Source organism: Gallinula chloropus (genome assembly GCF_964237585.1).
Source record: "Gallinula chloropus genome assembly, chromosome: 19".
Lineage (NCBI taxonomy): Eukaryota > Metazoa > Chordata > Aves > Gruiformes > Rallidae > Gallinula > Gallinula chloropus.
Window position 1 is genome coordinate 9527067 of NC_140104.1, and position 17873 is coordinate 9544939.

Genomic DNA, 17873 nt, shown 5'->3' on the forward strand with positions numbered 1-17873 from the left:
GCTGATGTTCATGCCTGTAGTTTCACACTGCAAGACACAGTTCTCCAGGGTGGTTTTGCCACAATGGACATCTACATATGGAGAAAGCAAATCTTGTTAAATAGATCAGTTACCTAAAGGCAAATCCTTCCAACAGGGAGATGCAAAAAATGCTACTATTGCAATTTCATCCACTTCAGGTTCATTTTACCTATTGCTTATGCATGGTTTGAACTCATGCTGTTTCCAGTATAAGCAGGGACACAACTGCTAGGGAGCACTTGTCAAATAAATGTCTTAAAAGTTTTTCTGACAACTTTTGAATGCAAAAGCATTTGCATTTGAATGCCAAGTTCTTTTCATTACAAACAACTATTCATTACAGACCTAAGAGACTAATATCTTCTAATTCAAAAAATACATGTATGCAGTTGTTAGTGTTTTAACATGCTTGAATACAGATGTCTGTTGAGGCAAAGTATTAATGAGCACCTTCTGCAAAGACAGAAGGCCATAGCCAATAACCTCATTGGATACAATTTAGGGTTATTTGAGCCCCAGTCTGACTGTGCAGTCAGCAAAGTTCATGCACCATTCCTCAGTGGAGAGCTGGCTGGGTGCAGCTACAGGCAAATAATGCCTATGGGGTTGTTCTGCAGAGAGGGGAGTTACTTCCTTTTCCAGGTAGTCTCACACAGGCTGTGCAGGAGCCAGGCAGGCTGACTGAATAGCAGAGAAACTTATCAAGTGGGATGATCTTATCCAAGTGTAAGAATAAAACACAAGAGCCACAGTAGCTTCAAAGTACGAGAAGTAGGAGTTATCTGGATGCCCATACTACAAACAATTCTTTTTCAGAAAGGGGAATCCTTTATATTTATACCTGTAGGGCTCCTCTCTATAAATAGTAAACTCTAGCACTGGGTCCCAATTTTAATGGGGAAAATTAAGAAGGGCTCACAAAAACAGTCAAGACAGTTTTATACTTACTTAAGATCCCCCCCAACATCATTCTGCACTAACATCCAACTGGAGATCCTTACATTAGCTCCTGTGTATTCAACAAAGTCTTCTTCCCCTTTTCTGTCACGGTATCACCTGGCAGGCCATCCCCTTAAAGCAGAGGTGAGAGGTGCAGGTTTGATTAACACCTGGTTCAGTACATAACAGACATTTAAATTAAATATGGAGGTTTAAAACTTGAGCTCTAGTATCACAAATAGGTTTTTCCACCCAGTGGCCAGGCTATACCTCCCCTCTATACCAAGGCCCAGGAACTCAAAACCTAACTAACTCAGAAGTTACTTTACTTGAATGACACACAAGAAACCACAGAGCTGCCTGAGATAGTTTAAAAGAGTGTAACTGAGCTCACACTTGCCAAGGCCAAAGTTCTCACTCCCAAAAGTTACACAGCAAGGAGATGCAGTGACTGAGGATACACAGGCTGCTTTCACAGGACAGAAGTTCACTAGAGCAGGCAGAGCTTCCAGAGCACAAAGGGAAAAGCAGTCACCACCACAACATAGAAAGCAAGTGCAGAGGACATGATGTTGTTAATAAGCTTCACTCAGCTTCTCTATTTAAATGAAACTTGGGTCTAAATTTAATGTTTCTGTGTTACAGGGGCTTCCAGATTAAAAAGAAACTTTCACAGGCATAGTGTACCACCTACTGTCCGAGTACAGACACCCTCCTCTGCTGGCATCCTTGCAGTTCTCAAAACCATCTGTTTTTCTGGGGGATCCATAAGGGTCTCCCAAATTACTTGTCTATCATCCCAATCTGGACTTTGTGTTTTAATTCTCATTCCCACCATTCTTCTGACTTTAGGAGGATCCTCCCTACAGGGACCAGCTGATTCCTTCCACATAACCAACTCAGGAGGAGAAAAGGATTCTTCATTCCAGGAGTCGATGTGGACACAGTCTCACGGTTGAATGTTGGGTACCGGATTCTCCAGCGGTTTGAAAAACGTCCCCGTACGGATCGCTGCTCACACGCTCGTAGGCAAAGCCAAAGCCAAAGCCCCCTGGGCTTGCAGACAGCCCTGCAGCTCCGCCTGCCTTTCCTGAGGGCAGGGACCCTCCCTCAGTCACCGCCCGGTGTCAGCAACGGGAAGAAACGGGCTGCGTTCTTCTGGCTCGTCCTCCTTGAGCTTCGCAGCGCAGAGCTGATGTACACCTTCGGTAGCGATGCACAGTCCTACCTGTGATACAGGGCTGCCCTCTGCATCCACAGTCAACCTCCTGGAGCGCAATGCGAAGGAGGCAGCGCTGCAGAAAGAGAAGACACACCTCACAGCTCAACAACCCAAACCTGAGCCCCCCGCCGCTTCCTGCTCTACAAGTGTCCACCTTGCAAAACGCTAAATGGAAGGAATAACTCCGAAAAGAGCCCCTGCCAGCAGCAGCAGCATTTGGGGAGGGAGAACAGCTGTTGGGCTTCCAGTTCCCCCTCCCCACAGGCTGGTGCTGACACCCATTCCCCCACCGCCCCCCAGCTGGTTTCAGACCCAGACACACAGAACTCTGCTCTGAAAACGCAGCTCTTAGTCTCAAGGAGGGTCTCAAGCTGCCAAATCCCAAGACTGAGCTGAGCTTTACAGCCCCATTTGCAGCCCTCAGTCCCCACCTTGGGGAGCTGGAGACACACCCAGGGCTGCTGCTCCAGACAGCTGTGTGAAGGGAAAGGGGGAGGGAGCCCACCCACCCCCAGCCGAAGGCAGCAGCCCAGGAGTGCTTGGGAACTGGGGGGGCGCCTGAGGCAACAGCCCCCCACCCGGAGAAGGCTTAATGGCACTCGATTGCACTTCATAACGCCACAGCTCGCCTTGGACCTTCGATTACAGCAGCACAATGAAACAATAACGGGGTCAGCAGCATTCGCTGTGCTCTCTTTACTTACCCACCATTTCCCCCCTCCCAGCCCACCCGGGAGCCGGGACCGGGACCCCCCAGCACCACTCGGGCACCGAACCGCCCCCACCCCCCGGGCAGCACACGCTGGCACCGCCCGACCCCAGCGGGGAGAAGCCGGCGGGACGGGGCTCGGCTCCGCTCGGCCCAAGGGACTGGACCGGCTGCCCGAACCCGCCTCGGGACGGCTCTGCCCACCCGCCTCCCGCCGGGCACTGCCGGACCGCCGCCCCTGCGCCGGCCCCGGAACGCACCAGCAGCCCAACCGACCCAACACCCGCGCCTAAAGAGGCTCCGACCTGCCCAGGCACACGGGGCCCGCGGCCGGTCAGCGCCGCCCTGCTCCCGCCGAGGGACTCGCGAAGTGGGGTGGGACCGGGACGGGGAGCGTGACCCGGCCCGGGCGGGCTGTGTACCGCGGGGGGCTGCGGGGCCGTTCCCGGGGCGCGGCAACGGGGTCCAGTCCTGCCCTTACCTGGGGGCCGCTTCCCGCTCCTGTCGCTGAGCCGCGGCCACCGGCTGGAGGGGCACCGGCCGCTCCTGTGGCGGGACGCGAGGGGCCGCAGCCCCAGGGCGGGTCGAGGGCCGCGGCTCGGCGAGCTGCGGGCGTTGTGCGTGCGGGAGCTCAGAGCCTTAAATACCGACTGGTGCCGCCAATTAACTCGTGAAGCTCATTAACTGTGAAACCCACCACGTGCCCCGACGGTTCGAAGACACCGAGAGCTGTGAAGGGAAATAAAGTCTGTCCCGGGGCTGGCTCCGCCCAGCGGGAGGTGCCCCCAGGTCCTCGGCTGGGTGCCCCTCTCGCCCGTTCCTCCAAGAGCCGGAGCAGCAGCCCCGGGGGTGCCTCCAACCCCCCCAAAGACACAAGTGCTGCGTGTCTGCCTGAACCCGGGCGGTGGGGGTGCTGCTGAGACTCAGCACCAGCCTTTGGGGAGGGGGAACTGGAGGCCCGGCGGCTGTTCCCCCTCCCCAACTGCTGCTGGTGTCAGGGGCTGGGGGGGTGTCAGGGCCGTGGGACCCTCCTCGCAGGCGGTCACCAAAGCGCAGGACACGGGCCTGCAGCGGCAGCTGAGGCTGGGCACAGACACTGCGGGGAGCCGCGGCAGGGGGCTGTGACCGATGACAGGGATCGATTTACGGCCTCAGCAACAGCGCCTGGTGCTGCCAGGCGAAGGCGGAGGCAAGATGGAGAGCTGGAGCCCCAATAAAGTCAGCAGGGCTGGAATAAACGGGGGGTTGGGGGCGATGGGCTGGAAGAAAGGGGGGAAGGAGGAGTGTGGGGCTCAGGAAGGAGCCGGAATCACTCCAGGCAGGAATAAAGACTGTGGGGCTGGAAATGAAAGCTGCAGAGCTGGAATAAAGGCCGTTGGTGTGGGAAAGGAGCTGAAATCACAGCTGCGGGGCTGGAGCTGAAGATTGGCTGCAGCTGGAGCCAAATCACCAAACCTGGGGCTGAAATAAAGACCATGGGGCTGGAATAAAGGCTGTGGGATTCAGAAAGGAGCTGAAATTATTTGGGCCTGGAGCTGAAATCTCAGAGCTCGAGTAAAGATTGTGGGACAGGGGCTGAAATGAATGCTGTGGGGTTTGGAACTGCACAAAGGCCAGAGAGGAGCGAGTCCACGAGTCTGGTTTTCCCAGCAAAGGCTGGGACAAGTCAACATGGCATGAAGGGAGTGAGGAAGACCAGGGCACCAGGGCAAGGGGATGGGAGGTTCCAGGGCACAGCTGCAGCCATGAGTTCCGAGGTCCAGGGGGAGGGGATATGCCAAGTAGGAGAAAGGCCAATTCCTGCTGCACATCTTGCCCGTGAATTTTGACTTCACAGCCATATCCAGACCTGTGTGGCCTCAGCCTGAGACCTTTCCTCCCACAGCCTTGTGTGGAGGAGGATACACGGAGCTGTGCCTGCGCACAGCGACACAGCGCTGGCAGGCTGCAGGCAGCCCCTGGCCTGTCACCTTGAGACAGGGGCAGGAACAGGGAGGGAAAAGCAGGAGAAAGAAACTGTCTCCCCAGGAAGCGATGCAGTGTACGCAGTCAGGGATGGAACGATTAACCAGCTCTGGTGAACAGCTTGAGCAGTTCAAAGTTCAGCTCCTGTGCAACACTGTGCTCCCATCGGCTGTCCCAGCCAAAGCCCTGCAGTGACCTATGGGGATCGCACGTTTTCAGCTGTATCCTCAAAGAAAGAATCAGCCGCTCCACACAGAAGTTCTGTAACCATCTGCACAAGTGAGGGCACCCATCCCACCTCTGATCCTCAAGCCAGAATGATGGGAGCTCATCTGAGAGCCAAGGCTGCAGCTCCAGCTGGGGTCTGCACCATCCCTTCCACTGATGCCTCCCCCTGGAAGGAGCTGCTGCTGCGGGAGATGGCAGGACAGAGCTGGGGCTGCAGGAACTGCCCAGACCTTTCTCCCCCAGGGGCAAGGACAGGGCAGGACACCTGGATCTCCTGCAGCAGCGGCTGAGCTGCAGAAGGGGGTGAGGCGGCTGCGTGACACCAGGAGGAGTTGGATGGCTGGTGCCAGGTGCTGGTCTGCAGCAGACTCACAGCCCACAGCCACCGTCAGCTCCCCACACAAGGGGAGGGGACCAGGAACACACAATGTAAGTTTGCAATGGGAAGGACTGGTGGGAGGGGGGGGTGAGGTGCCCTTGCAGGGTGCCCAGAGATGCTGGGGCTGCCCTAGGATCTCTGGCAGGGCTCAAGGCCAGGTTGGATGGGGCTTGGGGCACCCTGGGCTAGGGAGGGTGTCCCTGAACATGGCAGGGGCTTGGATCTAGATGATCTTTGAAGTCCCTTCCCACCCAAACCAGTCTGGGATTCTGTATCTACAAATGCAAACAATTATCAGCACTTCTCAGGAAGTTATCTACTAATTTTATTATGCCTCAAACTGCATTTGAGCCTTGATCTTCAGCATCACCCTCTTCTTCAAGAAGAAAACTACATTTAAAGTCACGTGGACTTCAAATTTTCTAATCAGTTACTATTCAGTTGATTCCTGAGAAGGTGTTGAAGGGTTCACAGGTCCCATGTCAATGTTTCAGTCTTTCCAGCAGAACTGTGGACCCCTGGCTGTAGTTAGGGCTGGTAACAAAATGCCCTGAAAAAATGGGGCTCCTTCCACAGGTGAAGAAAACGTGGGTCTGGATGTGTTACAGACTCCTCCCCCATGCAGGGAAGATGACAAAGGAAAGGCCTCACAAGCTTCCAGGTACCAGCTGAACAAGGGGAGCTCGTGCTGGGAGATGCTGCACGCTCCCAGGCTGTGCAGGGGTCACTCATGGCTCCTGGGGCTGCTGCAGCGCGGAGGCAGCGGTGCCGAGGTCCTGAGGAAGGGTCCCACAGGCTTCCTGCATCCGTCGCCGGGCCCTCTGAAAGGCCTCTGCAACACAGCAGGTGGCAGCGAGTCCCAACACACCAGGGAAGGGAGGGACAAGTCTGTCCAGGGAGCATCATCCCTCCTGGGCCAGGCACCTCACTTCCTGTTACTGAGTTCTGCCAGCAAAGCACCCGGCCCTTGCTGCGCATCAGCGTCACGAGCTGCACTCAGTGCTCAGCAGGACTGGGCAGCCTGGCCTAGGCCTTGGCCTCAGGGCACAGTTATTCCTCCTGTCTGGTGGGAGCTGATGCCTCTGGGTGTTTACAGAGCAGATCGGAACATCCAGCCTCTGCTATGGATGCGGAGAGCCCAGGGCAGGGGGTGGGGGCAAGTAATTACCCTCCACAGTAATGGGTTCTCCTCAAATATCCTGCCCTCACTGCAAAATCGGTGCAGAAATGAGCCAAAGGCTCACCAGGGAGAATGACACCCTGAGCCTTACCCAAAACGTTGCAGACAGAGCTCTGGTGGCTGGAGCCCCCACGCAGGGTCTGCAGGCGCTGCCTCCGGGCACTGGTCTCCAGGAAGGACCTGAGCAGGACAGGAGGAGGTCAGAGCTGCTGCAACCCAGCAGGCAGGATGGAGCTGTGCTCCTTGCTGTGCTTACCTGGACTGCTGCAGGCAGCACAGCCGGAACACCACGCTTCCCGTTGTCTCCGTGCGAAAACCAAAGCGGCTCAGACGCTCTCCCTGCACAGAGAGGGGACCCAACCATCAGGGAACCCACAGGCAGCAAACCGCTGCGGCAGCACCACGGCCACCAGCAGCACGCAGGCTGCAGGCAGGGACAGATGCTTCCCAGACAGGGCCAGCACAGGCAGGGGTAAGCTGAGGCCTGGGCCCACTTTAACCCACTTCTCTGAGCTGCACACACCTCAGGAGGCAGAGAGCTCTGCCTCAGCACCTGCCTGTTCCTCTGCCCACACTCACAGGTGACACTTGAGACAGAGAGACAGGACCACAAGCTCAGCCCTGCTCAAGTCTGTTCCAGGCTGTCCAAAGACATCTAAAGCTGAGAGTATAACCTCCCATCTCCCAGCACGAGTGATGCCTCACAGCCAAGCCCACCTTGAAGGTTGATGGTATCCTGACATAGGTTATGTCCTCCAGCTCAGGAGATCCACCGATGAAAAACCTCCTCAGCTCAGCAACGGTCCCCAGCTCCACCGGGCGCCAGGTAGGGATGGTGAGCTGGTGGAGACCTGGCCAGGACAACAGGATGGCTTAGGAGCTGTGACAAACAATCCACTCAGAGTCACAGAGGACAGCACAGCAGATGGAGAGCTGCTGACCCAAACCACAGCTGGAAATGGGAATGCTGCACAGCATCTCCCTGACACCTTCCCAAGGAGTCCACCCCATACAGCCACAGAGCCAGCACTGAAAGGACCCCCCCACTGCCTGCAAGGAGCATCTCCTGACTACACACGGTGTGAGAACCTCAGATTCCATGTGGGGGACAGGGAAGGCTGCTGCTGTGGTACAGATGGACACACAGAGTCAGCCCAGAGCTCTGCCACCCAAGGCTGTGTGACAGAACCACCGGAGGAGCAAGGACAGCAGCACGTGATGCTTCTCAACGAGGCAGAAGTGTGCAGGGTGCATCAAACCCTTCACTGCCCCAAAAACACCCTTCCCCTGCAGCATGCAAAGGCAAAGCCTCCCCACCAGCTGGATCCATTCCCAAGAGAATCCCTGTCCCAGACAATCAACATCATGTCCCAGGGATGTTTTACCTGGAGATGCTGGCAGCACCAACGAACCGTACCCTTCAACGCGGTACCTCTGCCAGAAGTCCAGGGACAGGACCTCGAAGTAGAGAACAGGCCACTCAGGGAGAGTGTCTGTAAAGGAAGGGGAGAAGGTCACAGCTTCGTGGGGATGACTATCACAGAGAAATCACTGTCACCTTCCACTGGTAGGAAGTCCCTTCGTACTCCTACAGAGACACACCCACAAGCATGGGTGATCATTTTCCTCTGTAAAAGCCAAAACCTCAGATTTGGGGATGAAAACAGAATTCCTGACATTATGTTAAAAATCTGGGAAAACTGTGTTTTGAGAGCAAACCCAAACCAGTTCTCCAATGCTGCCTGGGCAGACATGACAATCTTTTGTGACCTGATGACAAGCAGGGGAACCTTTTCCCTCTGACCTTTCCCACCATTATTGGGGGATTATCAATCCAAGACTCTCTGCCAGGTCTCAGAGTATTTCTTCCTTCCACAGTGAAACAAACTCACAGTGTTTGTTCTAGGCTGAAAAATCCATCTGTGCTGGCTGACTACTCAAACCCGGTGTTGTGCACTGGGTTCAGCGGCACAGCACAGAGCTGCCCCCAGCAATCACAGCCCGAGGAGCAGCGGGGTGGGTGCAGCAGAGCCCAGCTTAAAAGAGCTGGAAGTTTGAAAGTGACAGGAACTATATAAGGATTATACAGGTCACTGAGCGTGTCTACAAACATGAGGCTCAGTGCAGAGCTTTATCTGGGTACGACAGAGCTGCCTGTTTCTTCTGCTGCAGCATCCCAGGGCTCTGCAGCACACTGGGCATGGCAACACAGAGCGTGCTGGGCATTCTGAGACAGACAAGCAAGGAGCTTGCAAGTGGCTAAAGCTGACTAGCCTGGAAGCAAGGCAGTGTCAGTGAATCCACAGATGCTACTGGCATTGCTGGGCAGGGCAAATAGAGTGTTCTGAGGCTGGGGGTTGACAGGGTCAGTATCTGCTGAACAAGCAACACCTCCCTTCCTTTAAATGTGTCCTTTCATCTTGGTGAGGGGCCAAAAACCTGCCAGATACCTTCTGATTCATCTCCTTGAGTGAGAAACATCTCCAGCGTGAAGGGGTAGCAGAAGTATGCCACGTTATCCTGGAACGGGAACAGGACAGAGATCGGATTCCTGGACAAGAAAATTCATGGCTTGCATTGCAGGGGGCACAGAGAGCAGGGAGGAAAGCAGGGAGGTGGCAGTGGAGAAGGGGTAATGAAGCCCAAAGTAATCAATCACATCTCACTAACGAAGCGCTTGTCGCGTGACAGACCCCCACACGCTCCCAAGCGCCACGTTACTGGGACAGACCCTTACAAATAATGAAACAGGGGAAAGAGAAACACACCACAGGTGGTAATTCAGCCACTGTGTAACTATTACACCACCACAAGCCGTACAAGAGACAAGCAAAAGTGGTATGACTGAGATGTGGTATGCTAATGAGTTAATATGCAAATTAGCTCACATAAAAGACATCAAAAAGTTTACAGAATTAACGTTTTCTAGGAGAGGAGCTGGAGACAGCAATGGAACCAACTTCCCAGACAGGAGTCAGGGCTAATTCTGAGAAATCAGTTCAGAGGCTGTGTGCACTCCTGACCCAGGCAAGCCAGGACAATGCTTCCTTAACTCTGAGGACACAAAAATCAAAGCTCCAAAGGCAATCAACCATCCAAAAGGAAGCAAAAAGTGAGATTCCAGGAACTGCTTCGAAGAGTTTTCTTTTGACACAGTAGCAGCCTGGGAAAACTGCAGCTCTAACCAGAAGGCAGAGAATCCCCAACATACTCTGCCCCTGGAAGGAGCTCTCAAGGTCCCATCTCTGCTGAAAATACCCACAGCTTGCCACACACATCCTGTTGCAGAGCATGCCTGGTGCAACTCTGCTCTGCCCGTTTAGAAGCATCCTTACCCGTCCCAGTGTCTTGGTGGCACAGGTCTGTGTCACTCCTGATAGCTGCTGGTACGCAGGGCTGGACCACTCTGGGAGAGGAGGAGAACACGAGCGCAGGGGTGAGTGCTTTGGGTGGGATGGAAGATGCACAAGCCAGAGCAGCTCTAAGGGGACCATCAGTCCCAGTGACCAGGGTAACAGATCATATCACCATCACCAAATTTCCCCAGGTGCGTCCCACTGTCTTGTTCCAGACAATGGCTGCTCTCCACAACACGCTGAACTCCATGGAAAGCACCAACTCCATCTTCAGGGAAAAGCAGAACCTTCCCTAAATATACAAGAGTGGTGCCTCTTCAGACAAACACCAGGATACAGCGTGAGAGAGGAGCCAGAGCCAGAGCTTCCAGGGCATCAAAACCTGCAGCAGGCTGTGCAGGGTGAGTGCTGGGGACCTTATTGATCAGTCAAAACATAACATCAGTGTCAGCACAGAACTGACAGTGAGCCCTGGGATCAGACACAGTCACTGTCATGGAGGAGCAGACAGGAAGGCTGTTCCCCACGGTGAGGGGAACAGACTCTGGGTACACTACAGACACCATCACCACTGGCTGAGGAGCCAGTGGACATCCCTGTCCCAGCCTGATTTGGAAGAGACAAGAGGGGAAGATGCTACTTACTCTGAAACATGAGTTTAGTTCAAACAATCAAGTCCTGGGATTTTAGTCCTGAAAACCCCTGATCAGACCCTGGTCCCTGTGTTAACTGGTACTGACTGAGGGGAAAGCTGCTCCGGCTGCTGTGACGCGGCTGGGAACGGGAATGCTTACGGTCAGGCAGCTCCAGGAAGAAATGAACATAGAGGTTGTCATACTCGTAGCCTTGAGCTGAAACTGAGAAAAGAGAATGAATTTAGGCTGCTCACTTCCACACAAACTCCTGCAGTCACCAATAGCTTCAGGGACAACAAGGTACTGCTGGAAGCTGGGAAAAGACAGGGTCTTCAAGAGTAACGGGAATATGGAAGATTCCTTCCCTAGGCTAGCTGCTTCCCTGTATCACAGAATCCCAGACTGGTCTGGGTTGGGAGGGACCCCAAGGATCACAGAGTTCCAAACCCCTGCCACAGGCAGGGACACCAACCTCCAGGCCTGGAGCTACACAAGGTTGTTCAGGGCCCCATCCAGCCTGGCCTTGAACACCACCAGAGATGGGGCACCCATCACCTCTCTGGGCAGCCCATTCCAGCCCCTCACCACTCCCTCTGGAAAGAACTTCCCCCTAATATCTCATCTAACCCTTTCCTCCTTCAGCTTCACTCCACCCCCCTTGTCCTGCCAGTGTCTGCCCTTTGAAAAAGTCTATTCCTCTCCTGTTTGTGTGCTCCCTTCATATCACGAAACAGATTACAGGGGTCACACATTTAAGTCTTTCTTTGCTGACTGCCCAGTCTGCTGTTTCTCAGAGCTGTGTGCCTTGACAAACCAGCAGCAGTATCCGTAACCTCCCATCTGGAAATGCCACTCAAGGGGTTTGTCTGCAAAAACAGGAAGTGAAGGAGGAATTCAAGGACTCTAAGGAGAGAATCATCTACTCTGGACTGGCTTGTGATCCATGAATCCTTGGCCCTTTGTAGCCTCAGTCATCCCAGCAGACCCGGATTAGCCCTACGGTGACTGTTTATAAGGACTCACCTATTTCTCCATTCACAAAGAGCCGCAGCGTACCAGGAAGAGTCTGCAAGGACAAGCAGAAAAACACTGTTGCACAGATGTGTTTACCATTCCAGAAGTTAACAGCAATCACTATCTTAAAAGTGAAAACCCCTCATTTCTTCTTAAAGTCTTATAGCCAAAGGCTGTCAGGTTCACAGCATTCAGCGTGCTCTGCTGCTGGTCCGACAGATGCCGGCGGACCTCTGCACTGCTCACATCAACTCCAGCCTGTCCCTTCTGACCCAGGTTTCAGTCAGAAGCCACAGGGTAAAAGCTGCCAGGATGGTCCCAGAATGAAAGAGTCTTTGGTACAATCTGCAGTGCCCCAGGTCCTGCCAAGCTCTGCTGGTACTCACCATTTCGAACTCCGAGCCCACGAGGTCGCTGAGGTATTCCTTGTGCCGGCTGTACAGCTGGAAACACACAACAAGCTGGTTAGGAAAAGGGTCTTTTTCACAGAATCACAGAATCTCAAGGTTGGAAAAGACCACTAAGATCATTGATTCCAACTGTTCCTGTCCTATGCTAAACCATATCCCTAAGGATTATAAATGATTGTCACTTACTGATTTATTATAATGTTATCACTTATCGCAACAATTGCAACGGGTGTTAACTTAAAACCCATTCAAACTGCTGACAAGCTCAGCACATGGGGTTAATTGTTACAGCAGATACAGAGGCTGTAAGAATCTAACAGAACCAAGATGTGTAACTGTTAGCGGTGCGTGGAATGTCAGCTGCAGAGGGGACTTCATCCAAGGCCAGTCTAAGGAGAAAAGAAGCCCTGAAGAACCAGCAGGTCTTAAATGACATGTTAGAAACAGGCATAAACTATTCCAGTGAAGCCAAGAGATGGGAGATCAGTGTGGAGAAATCATTACCCCCTTATTCACCACAAAACCAATACAGAAGCACACAAATGAAAACCTAAAACTTTACAAACTGCCAGAGCCACAAAGGCAACTCAGAAACATCACGAGATAAAGTGAGACCCCAATATCCCAGGACATGATGGGGAACAGGAAATCATTCACTAGGTACACAGGCAGCCAGAGGAAGAACAAAGAAAGGGTCTTCCACTGCTCAGAAGGGAAGGAAAACCACTGGCAGGTGACCCTGGAAAGGCATGGAGCAGTTACACCACACAGATCACTGCAGCCAGAGCCCAGGAGAACCAATTCTGGACAAGGCCAGTAAGGAGCGAAGCGGTCAGAAGTAGGAGCTCTCAAGCTGCTGGGCACCGTGGGACTCAAGGACAGTCACAGTCATTCTGTCTGCCTGAGGTGTGCATAGCACTAAGGATTACCCTACACAAGGGGTGAGCTCCCCCTGTCAAGTCAGCAGCACAGGCAGTGCAGGCAGCAGAGGCTGGTCCTTACGTCTCTCAACACTCGCTGCTCCCGTTCTTCCTCCTCTGGTTGCACCTGGGCAGATGCATTCTCAATGGTGTATTTCCACACCTCCCGCTTCTCTCCATCCAGCTCGATCCTGCAGAGCCCCAAAACACACCAGCAAAGCTCCCCCGTTATGCAGAGAACGGGCACGGGCAGCAACAGCATCAGCTGTGCCCTCCTGACACAGCAGCCCCCTCTCCACCAGGCCTCTGCAGCCACACAGGGGCACTAATGGCCCTCTCCTCACTCCCAAGTGCTGCCAAATGACCCAAAACAGGAGACTCGTGACCCTACAGAGTGGCAGCAAAGCCCCACCCATCACACATGCACAAGCTACCCAGTAACCTCACCTTAGAAATCTCTGGAATAAAACTAACCAACATCCCTCGATTCAAGCGCTGATCCGCTGCCTGAGGGGAGGTCTGGAGAAGCCCTGTCAGTGCCCCGTATCAGCCCCACCAGCCCCGTCCCACTCACCGGTAGGCGCCGCCGCTGCCTGTGAAGTCGGGCTTCACTGTGATCACCCCATTGCCGTCTACCTTGACTGTGCAAAGAACATGCTCGTACTCCCTGAGACCAAGCCTAAGGGAAGACATTGAGAATCATAGAATCACAGACTGGTCTGGGTTGGAAGGGACCCCAAGGATCAGAGGGTTCCAACCCCCTGCCACAGGCAGGGCCACCAACCTCCAGGCCTGGAGCTACACAAGGTTGTTCAGGGCCCCAGCCAACCTGGCCTTGAACACCCCCAGGGACAGGGCATCCACCCCCTCTCTGGGCAGCCTGTTCCAGCCCCTCACCACTCTCTCTGGAAAGAACTTCCCACTAATATCCAATTTCATCCTTCCTTCCTTCAGCTTCACTCCATCCCCCTTGTCCTGCCAGTCTCTACCCTTTGAACAAGCTGATTCCCCTCCTGTTTCTCTGCTCCCTTCAGGGACTGGAAGGCTGCAATGAGGTCCCCCCGCAGCCTTCTCTTCTCCAGGCTGAACCAGCCCAGCCCCCTCAGCCTCTCTTCGTAGGGGAGCTGCTCCAGCCCTCTGAGCATCTTTGTGGCTCCTCTGAACCCTCTCCAATGGTTCTACATCTTTCTTGTATTGTGGGCCCCAGCTCTGGACACAGGACTCCAGCTGGGGCCTCAGAAGAAGCACAGTCTGTACAGGGAACCCGGACACTGTGTTGCTCTGGAGCAGCAGAGCTGGTAAAGGCACATGGGGGTACAAAAGGGAACAAACCCACCCCTACTTCCCCACATTAGCTTAAGAGCCTTTTGGAGGAACAGACTTGGTTACCTCCCAACTGAGGGAAGGAGCAAGAAAGCGGCTCAAGTTACTGAGCAATTAGAATTCTCTCTCCTTAACTAACGAATGAAACAGGAGATTTGAGTAAGGAGGGAAGGTGGGTTTCCTTCTGAGAAGCTAAGGTCACTTAATTTTACTTACTTCCCGTAAGGTCCCAGGTCCCCCATGATGTACATGGTCTGGACAGGAGTGTTAATCACATGGTTGTTCTTTATAAACTCTTCTGAGGGTTCCCAGGTGATGATTTTTGACTTCAGTGAACTTGTTTCTCTGCCAACAACAGAGCAGCACCACAGCTCACCCCAAGCAGTCCAGCCCAGGCAGCACCGAGCCCTGAAGATGAGGACTCAAACTGCCAGATCCCAAGTGTGACACAGCTCAATCCACCAACTTCCACAGGCCAGGCTGCTGCGTGGCTGGGGCACAGGGACCAGGAAATGAGCATCACCAAGCTCCCAGTCCCAGGCTGCACTCACATTGGCCTACGGTCTTGTCTTCTCCTCCTCACATTGGCCATCCTCTCTGACAGATATGATGGCACCTCATGGTCTGAGTCCGTTACCTTCTGGCAGTGCTGCAAGAGAAACAGGTGGGAACTAGTTTAATTTTATAAGGACATAATAACAGGACATCTTTCCCAAACACAAGAAAGGGACAGGACACCTCTCCCAAACACAGCTCCAGTTTTGGAGGACAGAACAGGTATGTACACACACAGGGGCCACGACAAGCAGCTAAAAAGCTGTAGATTTCATTCACTGTTCTTGTGGCAAAGTACAATTAAACACTACCCAGCATTAGCTACAGAGCAACGCTGCAAAGTCCCTCCAGGTTGCCCCTGATGGACATTCTGAAACAGAGACATCTCATCCTGGTTCTGAGGCACCAGAGGAAGCTGCTCTGCAGAAGCATCTCGCTCTCCTGCATACAGGGTACGTGTCTTGCTTCTGCACGGCCGAGAATTGACAGATGTTCCCCCCTCGCCAGTAGGCCAATGGTTCTGCCACTCTGCTGTACAGACTGTGAGTATCACAGAATCACTGGGTTGGAAATGACCTTTAAGATCATTGAGTCCAACTGTTCCCATCCTATGCTCAACCATATCCCTGAGCACCTCATCTACCTGTCTGTGAAACACACGCATGGGCAGGGACTCAGCCCCCTCCCTGGGCAGCCTGTTCCACATCCCCACAACTCTTTCAGGGAAGAACTTTTCCCTCACATCTGCTCTGACCCTGCCCTGGCACAGCTTGAGCCCATTGCCCCTTGTCCCATCTCCTGTCCCCTGGCTGAAGACACCATCACCCACCTCTCTGCACCCTCTTGGCAGGGCAGGGGAGGTGGTGAGAAGGTCTCCCCTCAGCCTCCTCTTCTCCAGGCTGAACACCCCCAGCTCCCTCAGCTGCTCCTCACAGGATTTGCCTTCCAGCCCCTTCCCCAGCCCAGTTGCCCATCTCCAGACACACTCCAGGCCTCAGTGTAACTCAGAGCCAGTACCTCCTCCAGGTTGGTGAATCGGTCATGATCAACGTAGGTGAAGATGCGACGGTTCTTGCGGCCACCGGCCTTGTCCAGCCTGAGGATCTCCTGGTGGTACTGCCGGTCCAGGGCCGTCTGGCAGCCCGACTCGCTCCGGTACAGGTCGGCCTCAGACTGGGCACACACGTGAAGTGCAAAGCCTTTCACCGCCCCGCCCCGACCTCTCAGCGGGCTTCCAAAGCCACCACGGGGAGAGAAACGGTGCCTCGGGAACCCCACCAGCTGCCCCAGCACCTCCAGTGCCCTGCCCGGGGCTCAGACTGTCCCGCGGCCGGAGACCCCGCGGGAACGCGCTGCCCCCCGCCCCCGTCTCCTCCCGGCCTGCCCCTGCCCCTCCACCTGGCTGAACAGCTTCTCCTGCCACGCCACCTCCACCTCCTCCTCCTCCTCCTCTTCCTCCGCGACACCTACGGGAGAGGCCCCGGTCACCTCCGGCGCCGCCGGCCCCGGCCCCGCTCCCCACCACGGCCGCCCCCACGTACCGGTCGCGGTGCGGTCGGCCAGGCCCAGGAGCTCGGGGCCGCGCGGGCCGGCCAGCGGCGGCGGGGCCTGCGGCAGGAGGGGCCCGCCCGAGGCGACCCGCCGGATGCGGACCCTGCACGGAGGGAAGGAGGGAGGGAGCGTCACGGCGGGCCGGGGGCCGGGGCCGGGCCGGGGGCCTGGGGCGTCCGCTCACCGGAGGCGCAGGTTGCGCACGGGGTCGCGGGAGCGGTAGACGGCGCCGCCAGCGCTGCGCAGCGGCTCGGCCATGGCCGCGTCCCGCCACCCTCACCGCGGAGACGGGACGCGGGATGCACAGCGGGGCCGCCTCCCAGCCGGGGCGGGGCCCGGCCCGGCGCTTTGCCGGCCGCGCACAAGCTCCGCGCCCCGGCGTCTTCCGCCTGAGCAGCTCTCTCAAGGCCCCCCCCCCCCATCCACGGGAGGATCCCCCGGCCTCGGCGGGAGGGTCCGCACGGCTCCCGTGGCAGGGCCGACCCCGCCTCCACGCGCGAAGCCCCCAGGGCAAGGTCGCCCCCGTCCCAACAGCCCTGAGGGGCAGACGCGCTGCGGTGCTCCCCCGCACCCTGCGCCCAGCCCTGCCCTTCCCCGGGGCCTGGTTTGTCCCATGCTCCTTCCCTGGCCGTTCCTGGCATCTGGCTGTTGTGCTGCAAAGAAAAGGGCGTCATGGAGATCACTGCCTCCCTCGAGCCAGGCCCTGCTGGTGACTGGAGAGGGGTCTGTGCACCCAGGGGCAGGCAGAGTGCAGCCCTGTCCCCCCTCACCCCGACCCTGCCAGCTCAGGGGCTGCCAGCTGCTGGGTGCCACCAGTTCTGCTGCCTGCCCTGTCCCCTTCCTCCCACGCCTCCTCCAGTGAGGGTCTCATAAAAACATTCCAGAGATCCACAAACACCGTATGACACATCCTCTGCTCCCTGTGCCCTTCTTCCTCGGGCATCCTGGCTACCCTGCCTCCTTCCCCGGAGCCATCCCTGGAACAGGACTCCATCCCACAACAACATGGCAATAAGCCTGTGGAGAAGGTTATCGGGAGCGGTCAACATGGATTTGCCCAGGGGAAGCAAGCCTGGCCAATCTGATAGCCTTGTATGATGGCGTGACTGTCTGGGTGGATGGAGAGCTGTGGATGTTGGCTACCTTGACTTAAGCAAGACTTTTGACAGGGTATCTCATAACCTCTGCCTAAGCGGGCTTGGGCAGTGTGGGTTGGGTGAGGGGGCAGTGAGGTGAGTTAACTGGCTGAATGGCAGGGCCCTGTGGGTTGTGGTAAGCGGTGTAGAGTCCAGTTGGAGCCAGTGGTGTGCCCGAGGGTCAGTGCTGGGGCTGCGCTCAACACATTCAGCAGTGATCTTGATGAGGAGACAGAGTCTATTCTCAGCAAGGTTGCTGTCGATACCAAACTGGGAGGACTGGCTGGCACACAGAAGGCTGTGCTGCTGTTCCACAAGGTCCAGACAGGC

The 17873-nt window shown here is 55.5% G+C and overlaps 1 protein-coding gene across 1 annotated transcript; it reads right to left on the bottom strand.

Annotated features, from left to right (window-relative positions):
- Positions 1 to 6185: 6185 nt before the first annotated feature.
- On the bottom strand, positions 6186 to 16665 carry MKS1 (MKS transition zone complex subunit 1; the record flags this gene model as incomplete). Its single annotated transcript, XM_084272896.1, has 17 exons — positions 6186 to 6295; positions 6735 to 6823; positions 6900 to 6982; positions 7361 to 7494; positions 8029 to 8136; positions 9094 to 9163; positions 9979 to 10049; positions 10794 to 10856; positions 11658 to 11700; positions 12035 to 12091; positions 13061 to 13169; positions 13553 to 13657; positions 14518 to 14646; positions 14853 to 14950; positions 15874 to 16029; positions 16255 to 16510; positions 16592 to 16665. 17 exons carry the CDS (start codon positions 16663 to 16665, stop codon positions 6192 to 6194), a joined length of 1749 nt encoding a protein of 582 aa, XP_084129022.1. The 3' UTR covers positions 6186 to 6191.
- Between the last annotated feature and the right edge of the window lie 1208 nt (positions 16666 to 17873).